This window comes from Hydra vulgaris, chromosome 06 (assembly GCF_038396675.1).
Source record: "Hydra vulgaris chromosome 06, alternate assembly HydraT2T_AEP".
NCBI classification, from domain to species: domain Eukaryota; kingdom Metazoa; phylum Cnidaria; class Hydrozoa; order Anthoathecata; family Hydridae; genus Hydra; species Hydra vulgaris.
Window position 1 is genome coordinate 37,544,773 of NC_088925.1, and position 23,685 is coordinate 37,568,457.

General features: G+C 29.0%; 1 protein-coding gene across 1 annotated transcript in view; it reads right to left on the bottom strand.

Moving 5' to 3' along the window:
* Positions 1-23,685, bottom strand: part of LOC101235210 (putative uncharacterized protein DDB_G0282133) — a 61,665-nt gene that overhangs the window by 20,330 nt on the left and 17,650 nt on the right. The window contains exon 3 of the mRNA XM_065800050.1: positions 17,255-17,527. Within this exon, the coding sequence (XP_065656122.1) occupies positions 17,255-17,527 (273 nt within the window). The remainder of the gene's footprint in view (positions 1-17,254; positions 17,528-23,685) is intronic.

Sequence of the window (23,685 nt, forward strand, 5' to 3'; positions counted from 1 at the left end):
GGAACAAAAAACGCTGCAGCACACATTTTGAGAAGCCTTGGATGGACGCCGTCGATCCCCATCATCTTGTTCCCGTCAAGGTAATCAAGTCTTTTCTATACTTCATCACGTGCAATAAACTGCGTCGTACATGTCACTTCCGCCCTTGGTTTGAAATCTGGCATCGGACTTTGCGACTCAATTTCCTCCTCATCAACTGTGTTTTCACCTGTACTGTCTTCTAAAACTTGTATTTGGTGTTTTTTTGCATTTTTGTTAATATAGACGTGAATCAATTTTGGGTTACTCTTTGAGGCTTGAACTATTATTGATTCGTAATCTAGCACTCCTTTTTTGACTTCTTTCCCAACCTGTTTGCATGATTCGTTATATTTTTTACGAGGGATTTTTTGCGTAAAGCACCCAGCAGCTCGATATTTTTCCCACAGAGTTCTTTTTTTATTTATTGCCTCTTTAACTGTTTGTGTTACCCATGGGTTGGCAACTTCGTCAGAAAGAGTGTTTGTAGTTGGTATATAAAGCGTATTCTCTCTTTTGACAAAAAAAAGGTAACATTTGTTTGTTGAGAGACCACTAAATAAAGTTTTCCAGTCAAACGATTTTATTTATTTTAATATTTCATTGTACTCTGTTTATTCCATAAATAGCGTGTCCGCGTAGTTAATTGATGCCTTATTTCAACGTTCGTGGTCTTAAAAATGCCTAAAATTTAAGCTGAGTGCTTGTCCTTGTGCTCTAGCCCCCAATGGCGTTTTCTCTTTGATGTCAATGATATGATCTGGCTCGTCACTGATGATTAGGTCTTGAGTACTTTTTAGTGCGCTTAGCAGAGAGTGTCTATATGTCGGAAAAGTTGTTACTTGTGATAGGTAATTATCTGCAACGCATGCCTGAAAAGCCGTATTGCTAGGCCAGTACTGATTTTGTTCCTAAAAAGTTGTAAGAAACTTAGGACAAACATTCTTCCACTTCGTTAGCGCCTAAAACAGGACTATAAAACCATGTGTGCGGCTTTAAATTTTCATATTTTTATTTTTTTAATAATTTTAGAATTATCTTTAATTTCCTATTTTTCAATGAAGTTGAAAAAGATTATAAAAATTTTTTTGCACAATATAATAATTCTATATTGTACCTAAAACTACTAGTTGATTATTTTTTAGCTATGGCCTTAAGTACCCCAATTGTAATAGAACCAGAAACTTAATTAAATTATGTAGAAATAATTATGTATCTGTTGCAATGAACATTCACGTAATACAATTAATTTTCGCGTGGTGTGATGAACTTTCACGTGGTACAATGAACTTTCACGTGGTACAATGAACTTTCACGAGGTACATTGAACTTTCACGTGGTACAATGAACTTTTATGGCTTTTTTAATAATCATAAAAATCTTTAATGATGACGATTTGATTTTATGATAGATTTAACTTACAAAAATATACATTATTTGGTTATCAAAGTAACTTCTGCGTTTCTAAAACCAATTGGCCCGACACTTTGCACCCCTCACAACACGACATGAGTACTACATTGAAAAATACTTGTACCTTTCTTTGTTAATCTACAAGAAAATATATTAAAGAATAACTAGGTTATTACAAAAAGTAACATAAAAAGCAAGTAGTCATCTATTAGTAGCTTGATATGGTCTCAAGCAGAACATTAACTTTCTTTAGCTGCTTTTATTTGCAAAATCCTTCATAAAAGAAGAAACATTTATATCACATAACACCCTCTAAAAGCCATGTTAAATAACACTAAATTTAAAATGCTAAACATCCATGAATTAACGACGCTAGATTTTTAAACAACAGAATGAACTAAAGCTTCTTTTTCAATGAGCTGCACCCACAGATTTTATTTTTCGACAATAAAATAATTAACAAAAGACACTAGTCATTTATTACAAAAAATAGTTACATTTATCTCTTCCATTTAGCGAAAAGAGAAGTCAATTTTTAAAGTCTAAAATTTTTTAGCTAAAGAAAAAAAAAGTTTCATGAATCATGTTGTGGATTTTAATGTAAACTTTATTTCATTACCCAATAAACAGAACACGTGTGTATAATATGCCAATAGTTGTAACTCTGTTACACGTGTGTATAATATGCCAATGGTTGTAACTCTATAAAATATGCTTTTGCCGTATTGGGTCTTTTGATTGTAACTAATATGAACTGCCATTCATATTAGCTACAAATCTTCTTTTTTTTTTTAAATATGAGAAAACCGGATCAAATTTGCGACAAACTATTTACAGTAAAACTGTGATTGTTATTGTAGTTGTTTCACACATTTCAAATACTTCATATTCAAGGAAAATGTTTATTCAAACTCATCTGTGTAATACAGATTTATCATAATAACTTTAAATAGCAATTAGAAAACTACAAAAGTTTCAAAAAATTTTCAAAAATTTCAAATAAGTGTAATTAGGATTCTCAAAGGTTAGTGTAATTAGGGTTCTCATCAGTGGTGCAAAGTGTCTTGTTCTCCAAGAAGCAAATCTTGAATTGGCATTAAAGGGGTCTATGAGCCAGTTAAAGTTTATAATAGATATAAACCTTTTTAAACAAAACTTGTATCATAAGTCAACACTAAAAATCTTTAAACTAGTTAAAGGGTGTCACATATTATATAAGTAATATATTAAATATATTATATTAGTAATATGCTTTAAGATCTTCATAAGATGGTTTATTTTATTTTTTAGTGAGAGCTGCTTAGGAATTATAGTAGAGAATCTTTTGATCTCATAATTTTCCACTAACTATACAATCTAAACCAAAAAAAATACAATAATAATAATTTTAACATTTTGCTCAGTTGGAAGTAAAATTCATTAAATACATTTTAAATGATTATTTAGACCTTCATCAGATTTCTATTGGCCTAACATTAGAATAAGCTTTAAAAACTGTCCATTAGATACATACTATCACTATTAAGTAATTCGGGTTCTTTGGAAATAATTATTTTACGTAAAAATAATATGGAGAAAAATAGTTGAAACATATAGCTCAATAAAAATGTAAAGATCATGCATCAAATATTATATTGTTAAGATAAATGCTTGTAGACTACAGATTATAAAGTTACTTTTACTCTCAGCTATAGATTTCTCAACTTAAGATTATTAAAACATTTAGCTAACTTCATTATTTATTGTTAAAGAACTTAAAACAATTTTCCATTTTTATTCAACATAATCTTTTTTGCAATTTCTATTAATTTAGTTAAACTTTCTGCTCAAAAACGATTTCATATTGTAGTTTTAAAACCAAGTATCATTTGGTTTAAAAAACAATGGAGCTATTATAAATTTTTTTTTAAAGATTTCAACTTACTTGATCTAAAACTATATCAACCTAATTGTTATGTAATATGATTAATTTTCTAAAATAATAAATAGCAGATAAGAAGAGATTTTGGTACTACAGGATTGAAATTGACATTTGCTAGATGTTTTAGACAGTTTCCAATTTTGGGACACTTTCAACGATTTAAAAATTTTCGAGAAAAAAAAAAAATTCAAGAATTTTAAAAACTGACGTTTTGTGGCATGATCATTATGGGGTTCAACCTACCTTTTCTTAAGTTGTAAAAACTAAACTTTTAACATTTCTTAATAATTTCATTTTTTTTTGAAATATTCTAGACTGGTAAAATGTTAAGTATTAAACCTTATTAGAAAGTAATGATTGAACGAAAAAAGAATGTTATAACTCATTGACTAGCTGTAATAACAATCCTGTTAATATCTATAATAATAATCCAACTTTATTTTTTTAGCTTAGTTCACCTTCCCATGTTTACGAAGGGTACTATAGCCGAGGAGGCTAATTTAACTGTGGTTAAAACCGTCTATTAACTCGATAACTCCGAAACACAAACCTTGAACCTTTACCACTACATCCCCACTGCATATGGAGAGATTATTTAAACTAGTTACTTATTTAAAAAAACTCTTGACTATATTTCAGCAATTACATTGTTCGAAATGATAAAATTTCAGTTTAAGTCTCCAATCAGCTCAGCCGGACATGTGCATTTACAAGCCAAATGGGTTTTAAACTTTAAAACTTTAATATAAACTCGTAGAGCATTTTTGAGCAGAAATTTTAACTAAATTAATAGAAATTGAAAAAAAGATTATTTATTAAATAAAAATTGAAATTTGTTTTAAGTTCTTTTACAATAAATAACGAAATCAGATAAAAAAGAAGCCCCGTGGGTAAATAAAAAAGTAAAAATCTTTAAAATCTCTCAAAATAAAAAAAAAGCTTTGAATAAAAATTTGCTGAATAACGATTACACCAGTTTCTCCTTTATATTTTACAGTATTTCATTCCTTGTAAATTAAAAAGTATACGCAAATGTTTACAAATTTAACTATTTTCTATTATGCTAATAAAAATAATAGGTTCATTATACCTAATCAAAAAAAATGTTGCAAAAATATTCACATAAAGATGTTCACATAAATGAAAAAGATATATTATTAATGGAATAGCATCAACGGTATTAAACATTTTAAGCTTAAAGCTTTTGTGAACAAAAAGACAAAATAAAATAACATTGTTAATAACTGTTTTAATAGTCTTCAATTTTTTAAATTTTCGAATATTTGCATTCAAAATTATAGAAATTATCAAGACGCTGCTCTTAGAATATTCATTTTTTTATTTGCAGCGTTGAAATAGTTTTTCTTTCTGTTTAAAGCTCCCAAGAAGACTTAGCGTCTTGTCATTGAGTAGCATGAAAGAGCATTTAATTGAAAAGTTTAAACCTCCTTCCTTACCAGTAACCTAAATTATGCCCAGTGTTTGCATTAAACCCTGTATCTCTTGCTATATATATATATCTATCTATATATATATATATATATATATATATATATATATATATATATATATATATATATATATATATATATATATATATATATATATATATATATATATATATATATATATATATATATAAATATATATAGATATATATATATATAAACACCAACATATATATTATAGCGGGGCTTATATTGGGACCAATAAAAAATTGAGTTTTTACAGATGTAAATTCACATCTAAATAGTTTCCTTTTGTGTCTATAAGCTTTGGTAAAAATTTAGCCCATTATTGACAGACCCGCACGAGGCTTTAAGTTTGAATGGAGGCGATTGAAAGGTTTTTATCATTATCTTAACTTTTAAAGTCAAAAAATGTTTTTATTTTTTAATTTTTGTACTATTTTTATCAATTTATTGAACTAATTTTAGTTCATTTCAAATTCACACTTAAATATATATTTCTACTTCTATATATAAAGCACTTTAGGTGTATAGATTTACGGAATTTATGAAACAATGATGAAGTAATATCTACTGTACAGTATATCAAACGATGAATAAAAAATTATTTTATTAGGTTAAGAGAAAATAACAAAACAGATTTTATTAAAATTTAGATTACTTCAGTTGACTGAATGTAGATTTATTAGTGTCGGGAAAATGGGATCAAAAATATTGTTATTTGCAATAAAAACTGGTGTTGTTCTTTGCCCTTCTTTAGAGTTTTAGAATCCTTCAATGCGTGCTACAGCTCGCTCTGCAGAATCATTCACTACTTCTCAGCACTACTTCCTTAGCTTCAATATACTCTTTGTTTTGAGGCCAACTTTTAATTGAACAGTGCAAGAAGCCAGCATTTAATTTAAAATTGAAATAAAAATCATGGCGTTTTTACTGATGAAGTGTTCTAGTCTTCAATCAAATTAAAACCCAAACTTATCCTTTTCAGCGGTTTATCTGTTCCTTCAATTTTCAGTCTCTGAACCTCCCTCTGTTTAGTTTGAGTGGAGAGATCGTTCTCAAAGAAACTTGAAATTGATATTAACTTAATTCAAATACCATAAATAAATTGACATTTTCTTGACAAATGCTTTTGAAAGATTCTTATTTATAGTTTTGTACGCAGCAAATTGCTTTACCAGTTTTATGTTGTTTTCGCTTTTGAGCTTAAAGGAGAAACCAAAAGAACGTTTAAGCCAAAAAAACACACTTCTCTCAATCCGTTTATTTCACTTTTCTAAAGTTTGAACTGATTTCAAAATAAATACACTTTTCCACCTGGTGCTCAAAACACTATACTTTATAGTGGTTGTTCTCCATTAAAAATTGTGATGAAAATTTAAGAATCAGTGTGGGGTTCAGTAGCTCTTGATAGTTATTTCATGGTCTGTGTAAATTCAGCTGATTTCTTACGAACACAAATTTTTTATTAATGTCCACATTTAGCTGCATTTCAGTTTCTGGGAGTAAAAACTGTTTCGTATCAATATTTTCCTATGCTGCTTTAAACCGTTTGAATTACAAAATCTCTGGTGCGTGTGATGATCCCAAACATATTGTAACCACATTTTCTACACCTATTTTGTAAACATGATGATGGCAGGCCAATTATTGTCCATCGAGATTCAAGTACTGAATTACCAAAGTACAATTACCTTTGATGTGTCCTTTATTGAAAATTGTAGTGTTTAAAGACAACGCTTTAATTCATTTGAATAGATTTCAGTCTTCTATACAACAAACTAAAGCCGTTTTTTTTCACATTACCTGTAGTTTTTCATGTTTTATTTTAGAAATCACATCAGTTCAATTTTTTTTTTTTGCACCAATACCTCTATTTGTATAAGTAAGTCTCACAGTTGCTGAACAAATATTCCCTTTTTTAGAGTTCAAAAATGATGTTACTTAGTTATCTAAGATATTTTTTCTGCCTCGTTTTTTCACAAGTGTTTCACTTTCCACTTCAATTTCTGTGTCAAACCCAATGCTTTTTTCATTTATTCCAAATATTGTGAGGGGCATGTGTCTTTTTCCAAATATTTATGGTTTATGTAGTTGTTACAATAGCTGCATGTCTTGCTGATAATTTTCTCTTATATTAAATATATTATATTATAATAGGTTAATCTTCTCAGTTAAAGACTGCTTGACATCAATGAACCATCACAGATGGGTAATAGCAGCGGTGATGATACAGCTCCACTTCGTAAAAAAAGAAATGCAAGTGAAGATGCGGGAAAGAAAAGTCTAATTGCAAATAAAATTATTTTTTACATAAAAAACTGTTCGTTTAAATTGAATGCAAACCCTTACAAGCTGTGATTAGCAAATGCAAAATATTATCTTAACAGAACTTACTAAAATTTTCTTTTTATTTTCCTGTAGCAGAGTACGCAGTGAATGGCTATTTATGGAAGTACGTATAATTTATATGAAATTTGTAGTTATGTGCTATCACTAAACGATGAAAACGTTTTATCATAACTTACCACATATTGATTTTTAAGTATCAAATATGCCACTTACTTGTTACAATAATAAAAAAAAAATTGTTATATGCAATCCATTATTATGCCTTTTTTTTAGTAATATTGCGAATTGTGATTTTGCTAAACACCGAATGCCGAATATTTGGCTAGGAGCTCGGCCGAAGCACCAAATATTCGGCTGCCGAGTATTCTGCGAGTATTCTGTTTTAACTACAGTTTTGTATAAAAGTCATGCTCTACAAACTATTAAAAACGATGACAAAAATAACAAGCACAGGTATATGTTGCATTTCTGAGGTGATTTCAGAAGTTACTATAAATAGATATAGAAAAAAGAACTCCAAAACTTATTGAAAAATGATATTTTTACAACATTCTGATCTTAACGCATGGTTTAACTTAAATTGAAATGTTAGTTAGACAGTTATCTTTATTATCGGGAGGCTGAGTAACAAAGAATTTCATAAGTGCAAACTGGCTTAAGTGCGAAGCATTTATGTCAATTGCACCAAAATAAGTTACAACCAGCGGCTTAAGTGCGAACTGGAAAAAGTACAAACGCGCACAAGTTCAAAGCAGTTGAAAAACTGGCATAAGTGCAAATTAGCATAAATTAAAACTAACGAAAGTTTCGAAAACATAATTTACCTTTTTGCAAATTCGGCAAGTTGTAAATTACAATTTGCAATATAAGTTCATAAAATAATCAACAAATCAAGGCTTTAAATTACGTATTTAGTTAAACAATTAAAGTTTTATATATACAAAGTCAAATAGTTGTGTCATAATTTAAGTTAATTCAAGATATTTTAATATTTAAGTTAACATGGAATGATTTTTTTGACAAAGAAATAAAAACATCAAGTATTAATCATAATATATATATATATATATATATATATATATATATATATATATATATATATATATATATATACATATATTTATATATATATACATATATGTATATATATATATATATATATATATATATATATATATATATATATATATATATATATATATATATATATATATATATATATATATATATATATATATATATATATATATATATATATATATATATATATATATGGTAAATGGTAGTCATTTACTATAAACAGAATTAACTTAGATTATATATAACATCACTTTAAATCTGTTGTGAAGTCTAAAAAATCTGATATTGCTCAGATTGCCATCAGATTGAGTCAATTAGTCAATACAATCAGATTTCTAGATTGTAAGAAAAACGTTTAAAACTTTTAGTTTTTACTTCATAGTTATAAATTAGCTACTTAAAACAAAGTTCTTTGTATACGACGTGAAAACTGATTGATAAAAGAGAAAAAATTATAACAGTTTCAAACTAGTCCAAGTATAAGTGTAGTTATTACGCAATATTACAAGTAGTTATTACTCAATATTACAAGTAATTACGCAATATTACAAGTAGTTATTACTCAATATTACAAGTAATTACGCAATATTACAAGTAGTTATTACGCAATATTACAAGTAATTACGCAAAATTACAAGTAAATATTACGCAATATTACAAGTAGTTATTACGCAAATCTGTAATATCAATTTAACGTCGTAGAATTTTATTTTAATAAAAATAATTAATTCTACATTTTAGTCGCTGCCTATTTATTAACTTTTAATAAAATTATGTAAAAATGGTTTTAAAGACTAAATAAAGCCTTTTTTAAGTATAACTTAGTGGGTACTTGCGCAACCTGATCTATACTTGGATAAGTTGATCTATACTCTGACAACTTAATTTGTACTCAGGCAGCATGGCTTGTAGAAGATCAACTATTTAGTCATAAATGTCTAAAGGTAGTAAGCACTAGAATGTTTGCACAATAACATTCATTCATTTTATACCATTAAACGAGTTTTATGCAGTTGTTAAATTATCTGAAAACTGTTGATATATTATTTAACACAAAAATAGAAAGTTAAGTATTAACTCAAATGTGAGAGTTCTTTCATAATACAATTGCCCCATTGTTTGTTTTAAAAATAATCAATAATTTTACTATGGTGTAAAAAGTATAATAAAAAAACTCTCACGGAACAAAAGAATGATAGGGAATGGATATTTGTTTATTGTATTTTGATATTCGCTTATTGTAGAAGCAGAATAAGTTCTTAAACATTGAACTTCCTAGCTTTACAACATTAACAAGATACTAAATCAAAATCTGTTTATGAAGATATCTACAAACAGTTTTTTCAAATAATCAGACATTTGATATAAAAATGCAAGTCTTCTATTAGCAAAGTTTATGCAAAGATTTTTTTTCAGTATCATTGATAGAAGTATTTGGTAAAACAATTCAAATGTTCTGTTTAATGCTTGAGTTTTAAGGTGGTTACTTTGTTTGGTGGACTTAAATTAATGTAAAATAAGCTTTTTGTACGTGATCACAAATATGTTTAACTTGGGGCATTTGCCATTGGTTCTTTAAAGTAACAGTTCGGAAAAATTAGCTAAAAACACAACTAACCTAAATTATAATTTAGGTTAGTTATGTTCTTTGGTTTGAAAATTGTCTCCAACTTATGACATCATCCGAACGGTAAAAATTATTAAGTTATTACGCTATGTAATAAAACAATAGAAAAATGAATATTATAGAGCTTTAATGTTCATTTTTATACATAATTCTCAATATCCTAATATATTGAAAATTTTTTCATATATGTTGTATATAGAGTTGGCTAAAAAATAGAAAATTACTCAGAACCTTAATGACTGTAGCTTCTCTAATAGATACTACCTCTGTAATAAAAAGTGTAAAATTTACTTTTTCTAGCAAAGATTTTCTTCTAGCAAAGATTTATTTGCCTCCTTCTTGCCTCTCAAAACACCAAAAATGTTATGATATTAACTCTTAAATCAACAAATACATGTTTTTACTATACAAACACTGTTGCCTAAAGTTAAAAGATTTCAAAAATAAGGAAGGCTTCGAAACATTGAGTAAGGTTCTAAGCAGGATTTTAAAATACTCTAGAATTTGTCACTATGTCAGCAAATTTTTAATATAAAGGTTCTAAAAATTCTATATTATTCAAGAAAAGGTTTAGAATACTCAGGCCTGTTTAAGAGCAAAATATTATCAAACATTCCAGAACTCCAGAATATTATTGAACATTCTAGACCTTACTTACAGAATGTTATCGAACTTTCTTAAGTATGCTGAAAGATTATAGAATATTTTAAAATTTTCCAGAAAGTTCTAAAACCTTTCAGAACATTCAAGAACCTTTTTAAACATTCTGGAGCCTAGAAAGATTCAATCTAGAAAAATGATTTTTTTGGTTTTAGAAGGACACCAATCAGAAGAGTTTTAGAAAGTTCCTACGAGGTATATTGTGCATAGCATATGAAATGTAAAAATCAGTTAGACCAAAATGGGTAATAAATTGACTGCTCACGAAACTATGGAAGCAAAAAACAAAAAAAATACAATCACAGCTTTATACATCAAGAAGTTTTGCAGAAAACAGCCTAATATTCATCCAATTGAGAGATTTTCTGAGATCACTCTTCTATTCCTTAGGAATGGAAGAGTGAAATAAGTTTATTCAAAGATAATTGTTTTTACAAGTATCTAAAGATAAATAGAAATCTCTAACATAAATTAGAAGTAATAAAGGTTTCAGAATAGAACTCATGAGATACCATAGTTAATTATATATGACCGCGGACATGTTAATTTATGCAATATTTTTTGTTTTCTATGTTTTATTCACTTTAAAACTATTTTAACTTGTTATTTTTTATAGACTTCTATAGACTTGTTTTAGACTTCTTTTTTTATAGACTTGTTTTTCTATTTTTATAGACTTGTTTATAGACTTCTAGTTTATACAAGAAAATATTGTAATCAACTTACTGAACGCTTTTGTCAAACCAACAAACAGGCCCAGTGTAAAACTTCTATTTTCAAAGCCGATATCAGACGGGCTAATATAATTATTGCGTGATTGGCTCCAAACTATTTTTAAAAGTCAAACTGCTTATTAATTAAACTATTGTTTATCTATATGTTTATATACTCCGTTATGTATAACCTGTTCAATTAGCATTTAGAAGCAGAATAATAATAATTACTGTAAGATGTCTTACTGTCTTACTGTCAGATCTTACTGTCGGATGCTACAAAATGTCAGATGCTACTGTCTTATTGTCAGTCTTACTATCAGATGCTACAAAATCATGGCATTTTTTTGTATTTAGAGGCTACTTATGCTACTACTAATTTATCAGGAAAGCCATCAGTTGTTAGTGATGAACTGAAAATCATGAAAAAATATGTTTCAGCTATATTAAAATTGACTTTAAAACACTGGCATTAGTTAAGGCAAACACTGGCATTAATTAGTTAAGGCAAGAACTCAGTTATATTTTAAGTGTGTTTAGAGCTGTTCTTAGTTAAAATTTAATAACTAAAAAGACCAAACTAACTGAATAAACTTTCCGCAGATAAAGTTAATAACAGGAAATAAAAGGCAGTTTATTTCGAGAAGGACTTAAATAATATAAAATAGTCTTAAATAATCAATTTTTTTTTTTTTTTTTTATTACTTACAATTTAACAAACCTTGGGATTAGTTTTGATAATATTGTCAATAATTGTAAAAGTTAGAAAAGTTTTTTTTCACGCGGTTTATATATAACTATCTAGTGAAAAAGAGAATTTAAGATATCACTTAAAAACACCCATTTATATAGTTTTATGTTAAAATCACCAGTTACGTACATGTTTTTTTCTATATTGTACTTTTTTAAACTTATTTACGTTTTATCTGTGTTTCATCCTATATATTTTGGTATTAATTGCTCTAATATCCGAAAATATTAGAGCAATTTATAGTGCTCCAAAAACGCTTATTCGTCTAGTTTTTTTCCTCGAACATCAGCTCTTTGGAATTCGCTTCCTTCATCTTGTTTTCCTGATTCATATAATTTGCAATCCTTTAAGTCGCCCGTCAATCGTTATCTTGCTCTACAATCTTCATCTTTTCTCTTTCAGTAACTTCCAACTTTAGTGGAAGTTACTGAAAGAGAAAAGAAGATCAAGTGGCTGTTTGCAGCCTTGTTGGAAGCGAAGATGTTTGAAAAAAATATATATATATATTGTTGGCTTAACAAAAGAGTAAGTAACAAACAGCTGTAAAGAACTCAAAGTTGTGTCTGTTATTGACCAAGATTTTTAGTAAGTTGTACTTTTGTCCATCTTTTTAATACTTCGTTTGACACACTAACCACTTTATAGATCTTTCATAAATTACGGAATGCAACTTTACAATGAATAAATACCCATAATCAAAAAATAATTTTTTCAAATAAAAAAAAATTTAACTGTTAGTAATTAAAACGCTAATAATTAAATGCATAATTTTAATTTCGGTTTTAGTATAAATAATTAAATAAATTGCATACTCTAAAATCCCAGGGATGGAGGGCCGGAGCGGGTAGTTTTTTGAATGCAGCCGAAGCCATAAATTCAAAAAAATTGAATCTAGAGCTGCAGTCCAAAAAAAGGAGCATTACGTTTTTTCTTCAGTTCCCCAACCCTTTTAAATCTAACGAAATGTTTGTACGCTTTTCTTTATGCTATATTCTAACTCGACTATTTTTGACATTTACTTAGCAGCTGATCTATATACGTATTTTTGTGTTCTGTTTAAATCTTCGGCACAAAAATTCTCAGCTTGGGTAGATGTTAACTGCATCCAGCTACTCTCTTGTAGACGATTTCCTAGTCAAAGACATTATGGCAAGCAGAATAATTATATTATTCAACCTAGAACACCTTCTTTATCTATTAGGTTGACGTAGAAATAAACCTGTGTGACATCGTTTCCAGTCTAGGATGATGAATGCTAGGTTTAAAAGACTCTAATGATAGATTTTTGATTTTGCGTCCTTAATAGTGGCCATATAACTCTTCCTGTTATCTCCTAATGAAAATATAGCTCTAATACTCAGTTTTATATTTCTGAGGCCGGCTAGTAAAAAGGCTAATAAAGAGGCTCTATGCTACGACCATAGGTTAATTAACGGGACTGAGACAACTGCAAGGCTCATTACTTAGGAGGCAGTGCTCTATCTATAAATGAATCAAGTTTTCTTTAAACTTAAACCATGCCTAAAGTAACCAAAGATAATAAACATAAAAGCCAACCCCACAAACTAATTTTTTTAATAAATATTTCACAAATATTTGTGGTTTTCAAAGTAAGCTTTCATTCGTTGAATCTTACCTCTTGCAAAACTCAGCTGACTTGCTTCATCTTTGCGAGAATAATTTAAATTCTGCTGTTCAGATCTCAGTATTTTTAGGTACTATCCATCGATTTGCAAAGACTTTATTTGTCACATGCTTGGCTAGGGTGTATACTTAGACATCAATTCACATATTTGTTAAAAAATCAGGTTTAAATCTTTTGATCATACTTTTATGTGTTTCTGCTTAGCGTTTCTTCACTCTTTCACCTTTATCTTTGTTCTTTCTTCTTCTTTTTTTTCTTCTTAAGACTGCGCTCTTTGAGATTTTTCATCTCGTACTTCTTGCTTGGACTCACCCTATCATTGCACAACTTACTACTTTACTAAAGCTGAATGCAATTCTTTTTGTGATTTTTTTTGTATCGATTCTTGGGCTGATGTATTTTCTCTCTCCGCTAATAAATGCGCATTCTACATAACCTTGGTCCAGACACAAATGGACGTTTTTATTTGTTTTTTTCGGTTCCAAGTTAAGCCTCATTTTACTTCATGGTTTTAACCTTACTGTGCAGAAACTGTGCCTAATCTCTGAAGAGTAAACAACTATTTATTATTTCAAGAAGTTGATATGAAAAGGTACAGTCTGATGCTTAGCTCCATTAAATCTAGTATCTTAGAAATTAGGCCATAGAAACCTTTGGAAAAGGTTTAATAGTGCCATTAACAAAAGAAGGTCTAACACTCCATGGGACTGGTCTCCCAAGGATAAGGCTGAACTAATTGCAAATATCGTTACTTCTAGTTTGACTTTTGTATCTTATGTTTATACTCTTCCATTCCTTCCAATTAAACAGACTATCATATTGTTAGACATTGAAATTACTCAGCTTCCGTTGCTAAAGTTATATATCAATTAAAATCTTCTACGACTTGTAGTTCAGACAACATTTCTGTCATAGTTTAAGGTATTCTCCAAAATTCTCTTCAATTCTCTCTGAACTATTTAATAATGAATGAATCTTGTTTTGCTGCCAGCTGGATAATGACATCTTTGGTTTCAATTTTTAAAAACTCTAATGAGTATACTTTAGAATATATATCTCTAAAGAGTTTAAAATTCTGGCCCCCCTTCCCCCCAAAATATCGTCTGATTAGGCTTCTATCTGTTATTAGAAATGTATTTGAGTGTTTGATCAATAGATTTATAACATCCCATTTTGAGTAAATTAACTTACTGTCTGACAATCAATACGGTTTTCGATCCTCTTATTTTACGACTGACTTGCTAACTGCTGAGACTAAAGATTTTATTATGCATTAGATGGAAGTAGTAAGGCTAGGGCTATTGCTACTGATATATTTAAGTTTTTGACAAAGTTTGGCATGCTGGTCTTCTCCATAAACTTGCTTCATATGGTGTATCTGGGAATGACTCATATTATTAAATCTTTTTTTCCTAACCACATTACCAAAGTCATCCTCAAAGGCCAATACTCTTCTCCATTTCGAGTAACCTATGGGGTACTTCAAGGTTCTATCCTTTATTTTGTTTCTTATCTACATTAATCATCTTCCTAACACCTTACATCTAAAGTATCTGTCTTTGCTGATTACTTAACTTTATACTCCTGTCTTGATAAAAAGGCATCTTTTTTCGATTGTTTAAAACATGCATCTAATCTTGAATCTGACCTCAATCAATCTCACTTCTATAACAAATTGGGGCTAGTAATGGTTTGTGAATTTTAACTAGATCAAAACTCAGTTATTCACTGCAATCAACCTGGGCCGTCCTTAGGATTATCTGCTCCAGGGGGAAACGTAGTTGCGGTGCTCCCTCCATTAATACTCAAGGAGGCCTAAATATTACTGCAAAAAAGCCGGCCCCAGGCCACGGCCCCTGGGTCACCTTTTACTGGTTGCCTCCACTAGGGACGACCATGCAAACAACTATTGTAATACTGTCAACATTTCTATAATAATGAATGGCAACCCTCTCACCGAGTCCTCTTCTTCACGTCTTCTCGGATCATCATTGCCCATTGGCATGATTGGCATTCTCATGAAAATCATACACACAATCGCTAAATAACCATCTGTTAGGGTTGCTTCATTTTATAGTGTTCACCATTTTCTTACTTCTGATTCCAATCTTTGTCTCTACAAATCACTTATTCACCCTTGTTTGAAATACTGTTGTCATATTGGGGCTGGCTATTCAATTGATGCTCTTTCTCTTCTAGACAAAGTCCAAAAACGCATTGTAAACATAGTTGTCTCAAAAAGTCTTTTTTTTTTTAAATTCACATTCTTTTTCTGTCTCTACATGCTCAAAAAAAATTTTTTGTCTGCTTTTTTCCCCGCACTTCACCCTTTTGAAACTCTCTCTCATCTTCGTGTTTTCCTGGTTCATACAACCTTCAACATTTCAAGTCTGCTGTTAATCGTTTCCTTGCTCTTTAATTCTATTCTTTTCTTTCTAGTAATTGATAATAATTTAATAGTGATTGACTATGGCTTTGTTGGAAGTGAATCAGAAAAATAAAAAAAAAGCTGTCTTTGCAGACATTGGTATGTGGTCTCTGTGGGGCAATTAGCAGGAGGAGTAAAAACTGCATTAACTAATTTTGACTGCAGTGTTCATTTTGAAAAACTTTGTGCAGCAAAACTTATTAACAGTTCTTTAGATAATGTTTATGAACAATTTCTTAGATAATATTTGATTTAGATCTTTATAGCGTCAAAACAACTTTTCTTGGCCTAATAGCTAAAATCGCGTATAGTATTTTTTCTATACTGCAGCGATTTGTGGCTTTTTATCTTGTTTACCATGATGTAGCCAATATATAGTTTCGATATTTTTGCGTTTTCTTGTCGTTTTTTTTTCCTTCTGGAACTCATTAAGTGATTTATTATAGAAAGTGCGAAATTCGAAGCCTGCCCTTGTTAAATAAGCAATATTAGGGAAGGAGTAGTGAAATTTTTAGTTAAATGTTTTTTCATATTACTTTGTAACAAGACCGTTAGGTCTTCCTAGAGTACCCTAATATCGAAAGAAAAAAAAAAAGTCTGAACTAAAAGAATTTTTTTTGGTTGCGTGTTTGCATATGCTTGTAAGCTATTACGAGACGAATTTAGCAGCACGAGAGCTGTACGAGAGAATTTAAACATAAATATAAATATTAAAATTAAGGTACAATTTAGTGAGCTCAGACACCCAAGAGGTGATAAAACAACACTTTATGAACGTCATAAAGTTTTGTATTATTACCTCTTGATATCTCATATCAAGAGGTGATCATACGTCTATAATTGCATAAAGTGAAGTATTATCACCTCTTATCCGTACGCCGTCCATATCTTCATATGGGCAACCTACAGATATTTAGTGTCCACTGGAAAATACAAAAATCAAATGTAAATTACATTTAAATTGAGAAACTAAAAAATTTGAAACTAAAAAAAAATTTGAAATTATTGCCAAAATTGCATATTTATAGGTACTCAAACGTGTATTTTTATGTACATGAAATATGTTACGAAAGACGTATAGTTATTATGAATATACAAAATATATGTAGAAATACTAAAATTTGTTGTTGATATATATATACATACATACATACACAACTTTTCATTTTTTTCTTACTTGAAGCCTCTTCTCTTGGTCTTGTCATAAACACAATTTTAGCGTTTTCAATTGAATTATTTCTAGAATGAGATATTTGACAAGAATTTTCTTTATCACAACTAACGCTGTAACAAATGTTTCTTTTAAACATTGCTAAGTCGCATTCTTTTATGGTACAACATTTATCAATACAAAGGTTGACTGAGTTGATCCCCTTTATAATAGTGTGTTTGTTTGAATTTATTCCTCCTTCTAAGATCATGTTTTCTAATATTCCTCCGTGTGTGCATTCTAAAAAAATAAAAAATAATTTAAAAATACGTAATTATTTTGATATTATATTAAAGAAATAAATGATAAAGCTACTTAAACATTAACAAACATTAATATATTTTTCACGAGAGCTATGTTTTGAAAAAAAGTTTATCATTTGATATCATTAGGCCTGCGAGGGGTTGCATTTTGTTTTATAAGAAAGTAATTTATTATTAAGTCGCTAAGTTTTAAGGTATGTTATTTAATGTGTCTTTCTGTAAGTAACATCATTTTGTAAACTACAATCCATAAACTCTTTATTTCATTAAACAAAACTATAGAAAAACAAGTTGATATTAAAATAAACCGATTGTTTTTAAGTGTAGGGGAGAGTGTGTAGAAAGAGCCAGTTTTAAAATGGCGTGAAAAAAACTCAATTGTTATAACTTTTTTTTTTTTTTTAATTCAATAATTACATTATTGGGTAATATTTTAAATCTAAAAAAAATCGGATAACAATGCTAATAATTTATCATACACCTGTTTTAAAAAAAGAAAGAAAACAGCTCTTTCATAACATTGAAAGAGCCACCTCCATGAAAAAGCCGTAACTTTTGCTGTAACTTGTGCCATGAAAAAGCGGTAACTTGTGCCATGAAAAAACAAACAAAGCCGTAAAAAACAAATGCTGTGACTTGTGCCATGAAAAGACAAACAAATTAATATTTATAACTCAAGTAGTGCATCCAATGTCACATTTCAGAAATCCAGAAAATGTATCGTTTTAAATGTCATTCTTAAGCATCAATATATAATGGCTTTATTATTATAATAATAGCTTTATTATAATAATGGCTTTATTATAAAAAAATAAATAATAAAATATTATAAAAACAATAAATAATGGCTTTATTATAAAAAAAACAAATTAAGCCCTAACTTGTGCCATGAAAAAGCCGTAACTTTTTTCGAACGACTATCAGTCGTAACTTTTTTTTGAACACTATCAAGTCTTTTAAAAATATTAAACTGTTAAATAGACTTCTAAAAATCAAATTGTACTTAAAGTTTTATAACTCTATGATAATCAATGATAAAACACTTTAATAATAGTTTCAGAAATTATTCAAAATCAAAAAATTAAATGAGAATGAGAATAATGAAATAACATAATAATAAAAATACATAATAATATAATAAATACATAATAGACTATAATAAAATGAATCAAACAATACAAAAAAAGTTTTAAAAAATTATTTAAACTTTAAAAAAAAAATGACTTTATCTGAACTTTGACTTTTAAAAATTTCATTAAATATTATTTTTAATTCAAACGGAGCTATGTTTTACAACTTCAGGAAAAGTCATTAAAACATCTTATTTCAATAGAATAAACTCAATGAAGCATTACGAAAAATTTATGAAGTTGTTAAAGCGCAAAACGATTATTTAGTATAAAAAAAGGTAAATAAAAAAGTCGGCTTATTCATAGCATAAACAGTCGGCTCTTTCAAAAAATTGTTTGGTTAAATACATAACCTAAAATTAAACAATTTTGACAAAAGCTTTAATCTAATATTTTTTGTGTAAATGAAGAGCAAATATATATATAAGAATGCTGCATGTTTCTTTTATAAAATAAAACATTACGTCTAATCTTAAAAATAAATAAGTAAACCACCAAAAAATTACTTTTCATTTTCAAAATCTTTAGTGCTCCCTTACGACGCTATTTATCTTAGTAGAACTGTACATTTTTTGTGGGTTACAGGTATCCAGTCTTGCCACACAAAGAGTTAAATACAATTAGAATCGGATACCAGTAAGTTAGAAATGATGGTATTGGCTCCTTCAAAACCTGGCTCTTTCATACACACTCTCCCCTAAGTATGGGGTAACTTGATAAAGCATTTGTAGGAAGCCCTAAAACTGTAGAATAGAATACATTGTTTCATAAACATTTCTAAAAATCATTTCTTTTAATAATAAGCATCAATAAATAAAGCCATTATTTATTGATGCTTTTATGAATGACATTTAAAACGATACATTATCTGGATTTCTGAAATGTGACATTGGATGCACTATTTGAGTTATAAATATTAATTTGTTTGTCTTTTAAGTAAAAAATTTGCCTTTTCTCTAAGTTTTATATTTTTATTTACTTTTTTAATGATGCTCATAGTTTGTATCAAGATACCACATAGGTGGGGTAAAATTCTTTTTGCTGTGTTACGAAAAAGCAAAAATTCATGCTTTAGCTATTTGAACTTATCGTTGACAATATTGCAATGGGAGTAACTTTTTTCTTTCTCAGTAAAAAAATCCTATTTTTTCTGAAGAGATAGCAATGGTGGACTAGCTTATAACTTTCAGAATCACCAGAATTAGAAGTTTCTTCATCTCTAAGAAAACCGAATACTCTTTTGCCTGTTTTCCTGCAAAGAGCAAGGTGTCTCTTAATGGAATATTTTTAGGATCTCTCAGCGATCTTATCAAGTTCATTACATCGTTGTTCTACGATTCACTAATTTGCTTCTTAAGATTTTCAAATAATTCATTTCCAATGATGTTATTTGAATTCGAAAGTTTTTCCAATATAGATCCAAAAGCATTGCATTTTCACAACTTAGAGTCTCAATAGCGACTTTGGTATGCTACATGACAGTTTGCAACATCAACAAGCATTAAAATCCATCTTATTTATGAAATCAAGCATATTTAACTCAGTTAATGGCTCAAACAGGCAAAGTTTGATTTTAATCAGTGGATCAGCCATTGGGGGGATAGAATTTCAACAATGTTGAACATTAAGGTGCGATTTTAGCTCAAAATGTTTGAGTTACTTTTGACTAATGTATTTCTAGGAGTTGAATTCCTGATATTTGAGGAAATCTCGTGCATTTTTCAAAAAAGAATGGAAATTGGTTTGTAAATAATCTACATCCACAACCTCCATGTCATTATTTTAAAATTGTCAACCTGATCTTCTTCATCAGAGTCCAAATTTAACTTACTTGAACTAATTGGGACGATTTTTTTATACAAAGTGTCAGTTACTCTCAAATAAATGCCATTAATACAATACTGTTCGATAATCTTGACAATTTCGATTACTGCACCGTTTTGTGTTGATCCTACTAAATCTTTTTTAAATTCAATTGAAAAACTCTTCAAGTAATTTGATACTTCTTCAACTATTGCTTCAGAATTATACAAACCAATGATGAGAACAAATCCCAATTTACATATTTAAATTTCTTCACTACAATTTAGACTTATTCAAATGACGCGGCGGCGTCGAACAGCTGTATACTCGGCGATGGCAAATAGTTAACTACATTTTTATCCCTTCGCAAGTTTTAAAACATTTTCTGAAACCATTTATTTTTTTTTGTTATGAAAATCAGCGTTGGTAAGCTTCATGGTTCCACTCTCATTTTTTGGAAGTTGATATCTTTCTTTTTTGATCGCTTTGTGAATAAACTGATTTCTGGTGATAGCTTTAATGGAGATTTTCCATTAGAGCTATCACCAGAAATCAATCTCCAGCCATGTCGAAAACTATTTCATTTAAGGTTTTATGTTGAACAAACTTAAGCATTATTTAAGGATTGGGGTCGTTCATAGAGTACGTATGCTTTTATTTTGATCTCTAACCCCCCTCCCCCCACCCCTATCCCCGCATTTTGCTATAAGCTTTTTTGAGTACCCTCCACCTCCCTAAAAGTACCTACGCTTTTAAGCTACCTACCCAAAAATATATGATATTTTTATTTATTTAGTGTCTCCTTAATTTTATAATTAACCTACTGCTTTCCCATCTCATATACGCTATTTGCATACCCCTCTTCCCCTCCGAGCGTACGTACTTTATGAACGATTCCTTTCTTTTCTGCTACATCTTGTTCAGGAGGAACAAGTTGTAGCAGTAGAAAAAGTCTTTTAATTTGAGACCAATTGATTTTATGCTTCAATTTTAAGTAAGCCTACAAACTCATGCTAGATGCTCCAAAGCACTTAATGACATAATTGTAGCAATTGCAAACTCTTTTTATATCCTCAGTCACAGGATTCTTTTATTTTGTCACAAACTCTCAAACAGATGACATCTCTATTGAATTAAGGTGTATATTGTATATTTATATATAATATACATTCTTCAAAATAAGTATAATAGGGCGAGGTGGGGTAGTATGTATAGAATTTAAGATATACTTTTTTTTAATAATTTTTTTTTTACTTAAAACCACCATAAAAACATTTGTTATTTTTCTTTACATTCAGGGTGTATACAATAACTTCAAAATGAGTAAAACATAAATATATTTTCAATAACTAATTTACTGATCCTTTTTTAACAACACCTTTCATATAAATGCAAATTACCTCACTTGTGTGGTAATACGGATACTCATATAATAATTGATACATATATCACACTTATTGGTTTTTATATATTTAAAAAGTCAAGTTGCATTGATTGTGTCTAGCAGTTTTCTTTTTCTTACTTATACTGTCTTCTTTTTAGCTTTATGCTTCTCTTCTTATTACAATCTTGCGTCAATATCTTGTGTTGTTAAAATTTCTCCCTTTTTGCCAGTGTTGGTTTACTAGGAGTATATACAGAATTAATTGCTCTCGTCAGGTTTTATACAACATTATTTTTCTTTTTTGTTAGACTTGTCTACTTCCTTGCGCCTTGGTTGCATATTTACTATCTTTTCATAGATTTTGATTTCTCAACAGGGTAAAGACCGCTACTATTAAAACCATTTTTTAGGATTTTGCTATCTAACTTACTGACAAAAGCTTTTAGTAAAGTTAGAAATACAGACTTGTCGACATTTTATGTCTGCTTTTTCTTAAACAACTTTTAAGGATTTTCTTCCTATTGGATTTCAGTGGAGCGAAAAAGCAAACATCAAGAGGTTGTAATGCGTGACTTGTGTTCGGAGATAAGTAAAATTATATGATTGTCCAGAGCTTATTTAACAGTAGAACATGTTATATGGCTATTGTGTCTATCACAAAGCAGCAACGCAGGGTTTTCATAATTCTTTAAATGTATAATAAACTTGTCAATCCAACTTTCAAAAAATATAGTCTTCCATCCACCCTGATTTTTTAGACCATAATGTGCATTAACTGGTCCATTTTGACACCATGCATCATAAAGGTGGATGACATTGTAGACAACAAAGGAGGTAGACACTTGCCATTTTTTGTCCTACAAAACAGTACAGTATACATTGATTTACCGCATGATGGAGCAATGTAATAGGCTATTTTTGGTGTTTTACGAACAAAGATTTTTCCTGCTGTAGGACCTGTACGTAAACCTAATTCATCTAAATTGTGATGTGATCTATCAAATAAATTATTATCGTTTAATGTCTTCTCATATAACTCAAAAAAGTCTGTCAATGTTTTTAGAAAAAGAATCATTAGCTCTTGCTTTTGTCATAAGTTCAGATTTTAAAAAAAAAAAAATTAAATGAGCCCCCCAAAAATTCCATGTGTATTTCGAGTACATAAAAGAAGCTCCATATAGGAAAAAATTTTCTTTACGCTATTATGCAGTTTGTCTGGCGTTTTTACCTCAACTTAAGTTTGAAAATTTTATACTTCTTTTTTCCTAATGATACACCACCAGTAAAGATGCGATAAGAATTCTACATCAAAAGTAAGGATGCGTCATTAATGCTACATTAAGAGTAAGGATGCGTTCGCATTTTTATTTCTAAAAACTATATTACCAAATTATATCAACAATAGCACAAAAATGTAGTTGATTATTTAGCTTTAAAACTTTGAAATTATTTTAAAAGATTTTTATAGTATTGGTTTATATTTTCAGCCTATTTTTATTTTCATATTTCTTACTTCTTCTTCATAATATTCTTTTGTTATTACACTTCGCCATTTTTATGATACTTGAGTATACTTTCAATGTTTCCTTCCACAAACAAATGTATACAATTTAAATTAGTTTCTTTTTCTTTCAGCTTCTATTGAAGAACCTTTTGGTTCTCTGTGTATTATTGAAACCTTTCATTAAATCCCCAATTTAGTAATAGACCTAATTTTGAATTTATTTAATTGCAAAACAATCAATCCATTACAAAAAGCTGCAGATATAATAGAAAATTTTTTTATTTAATATGAGCTGTAATATAAATTTTATTTTT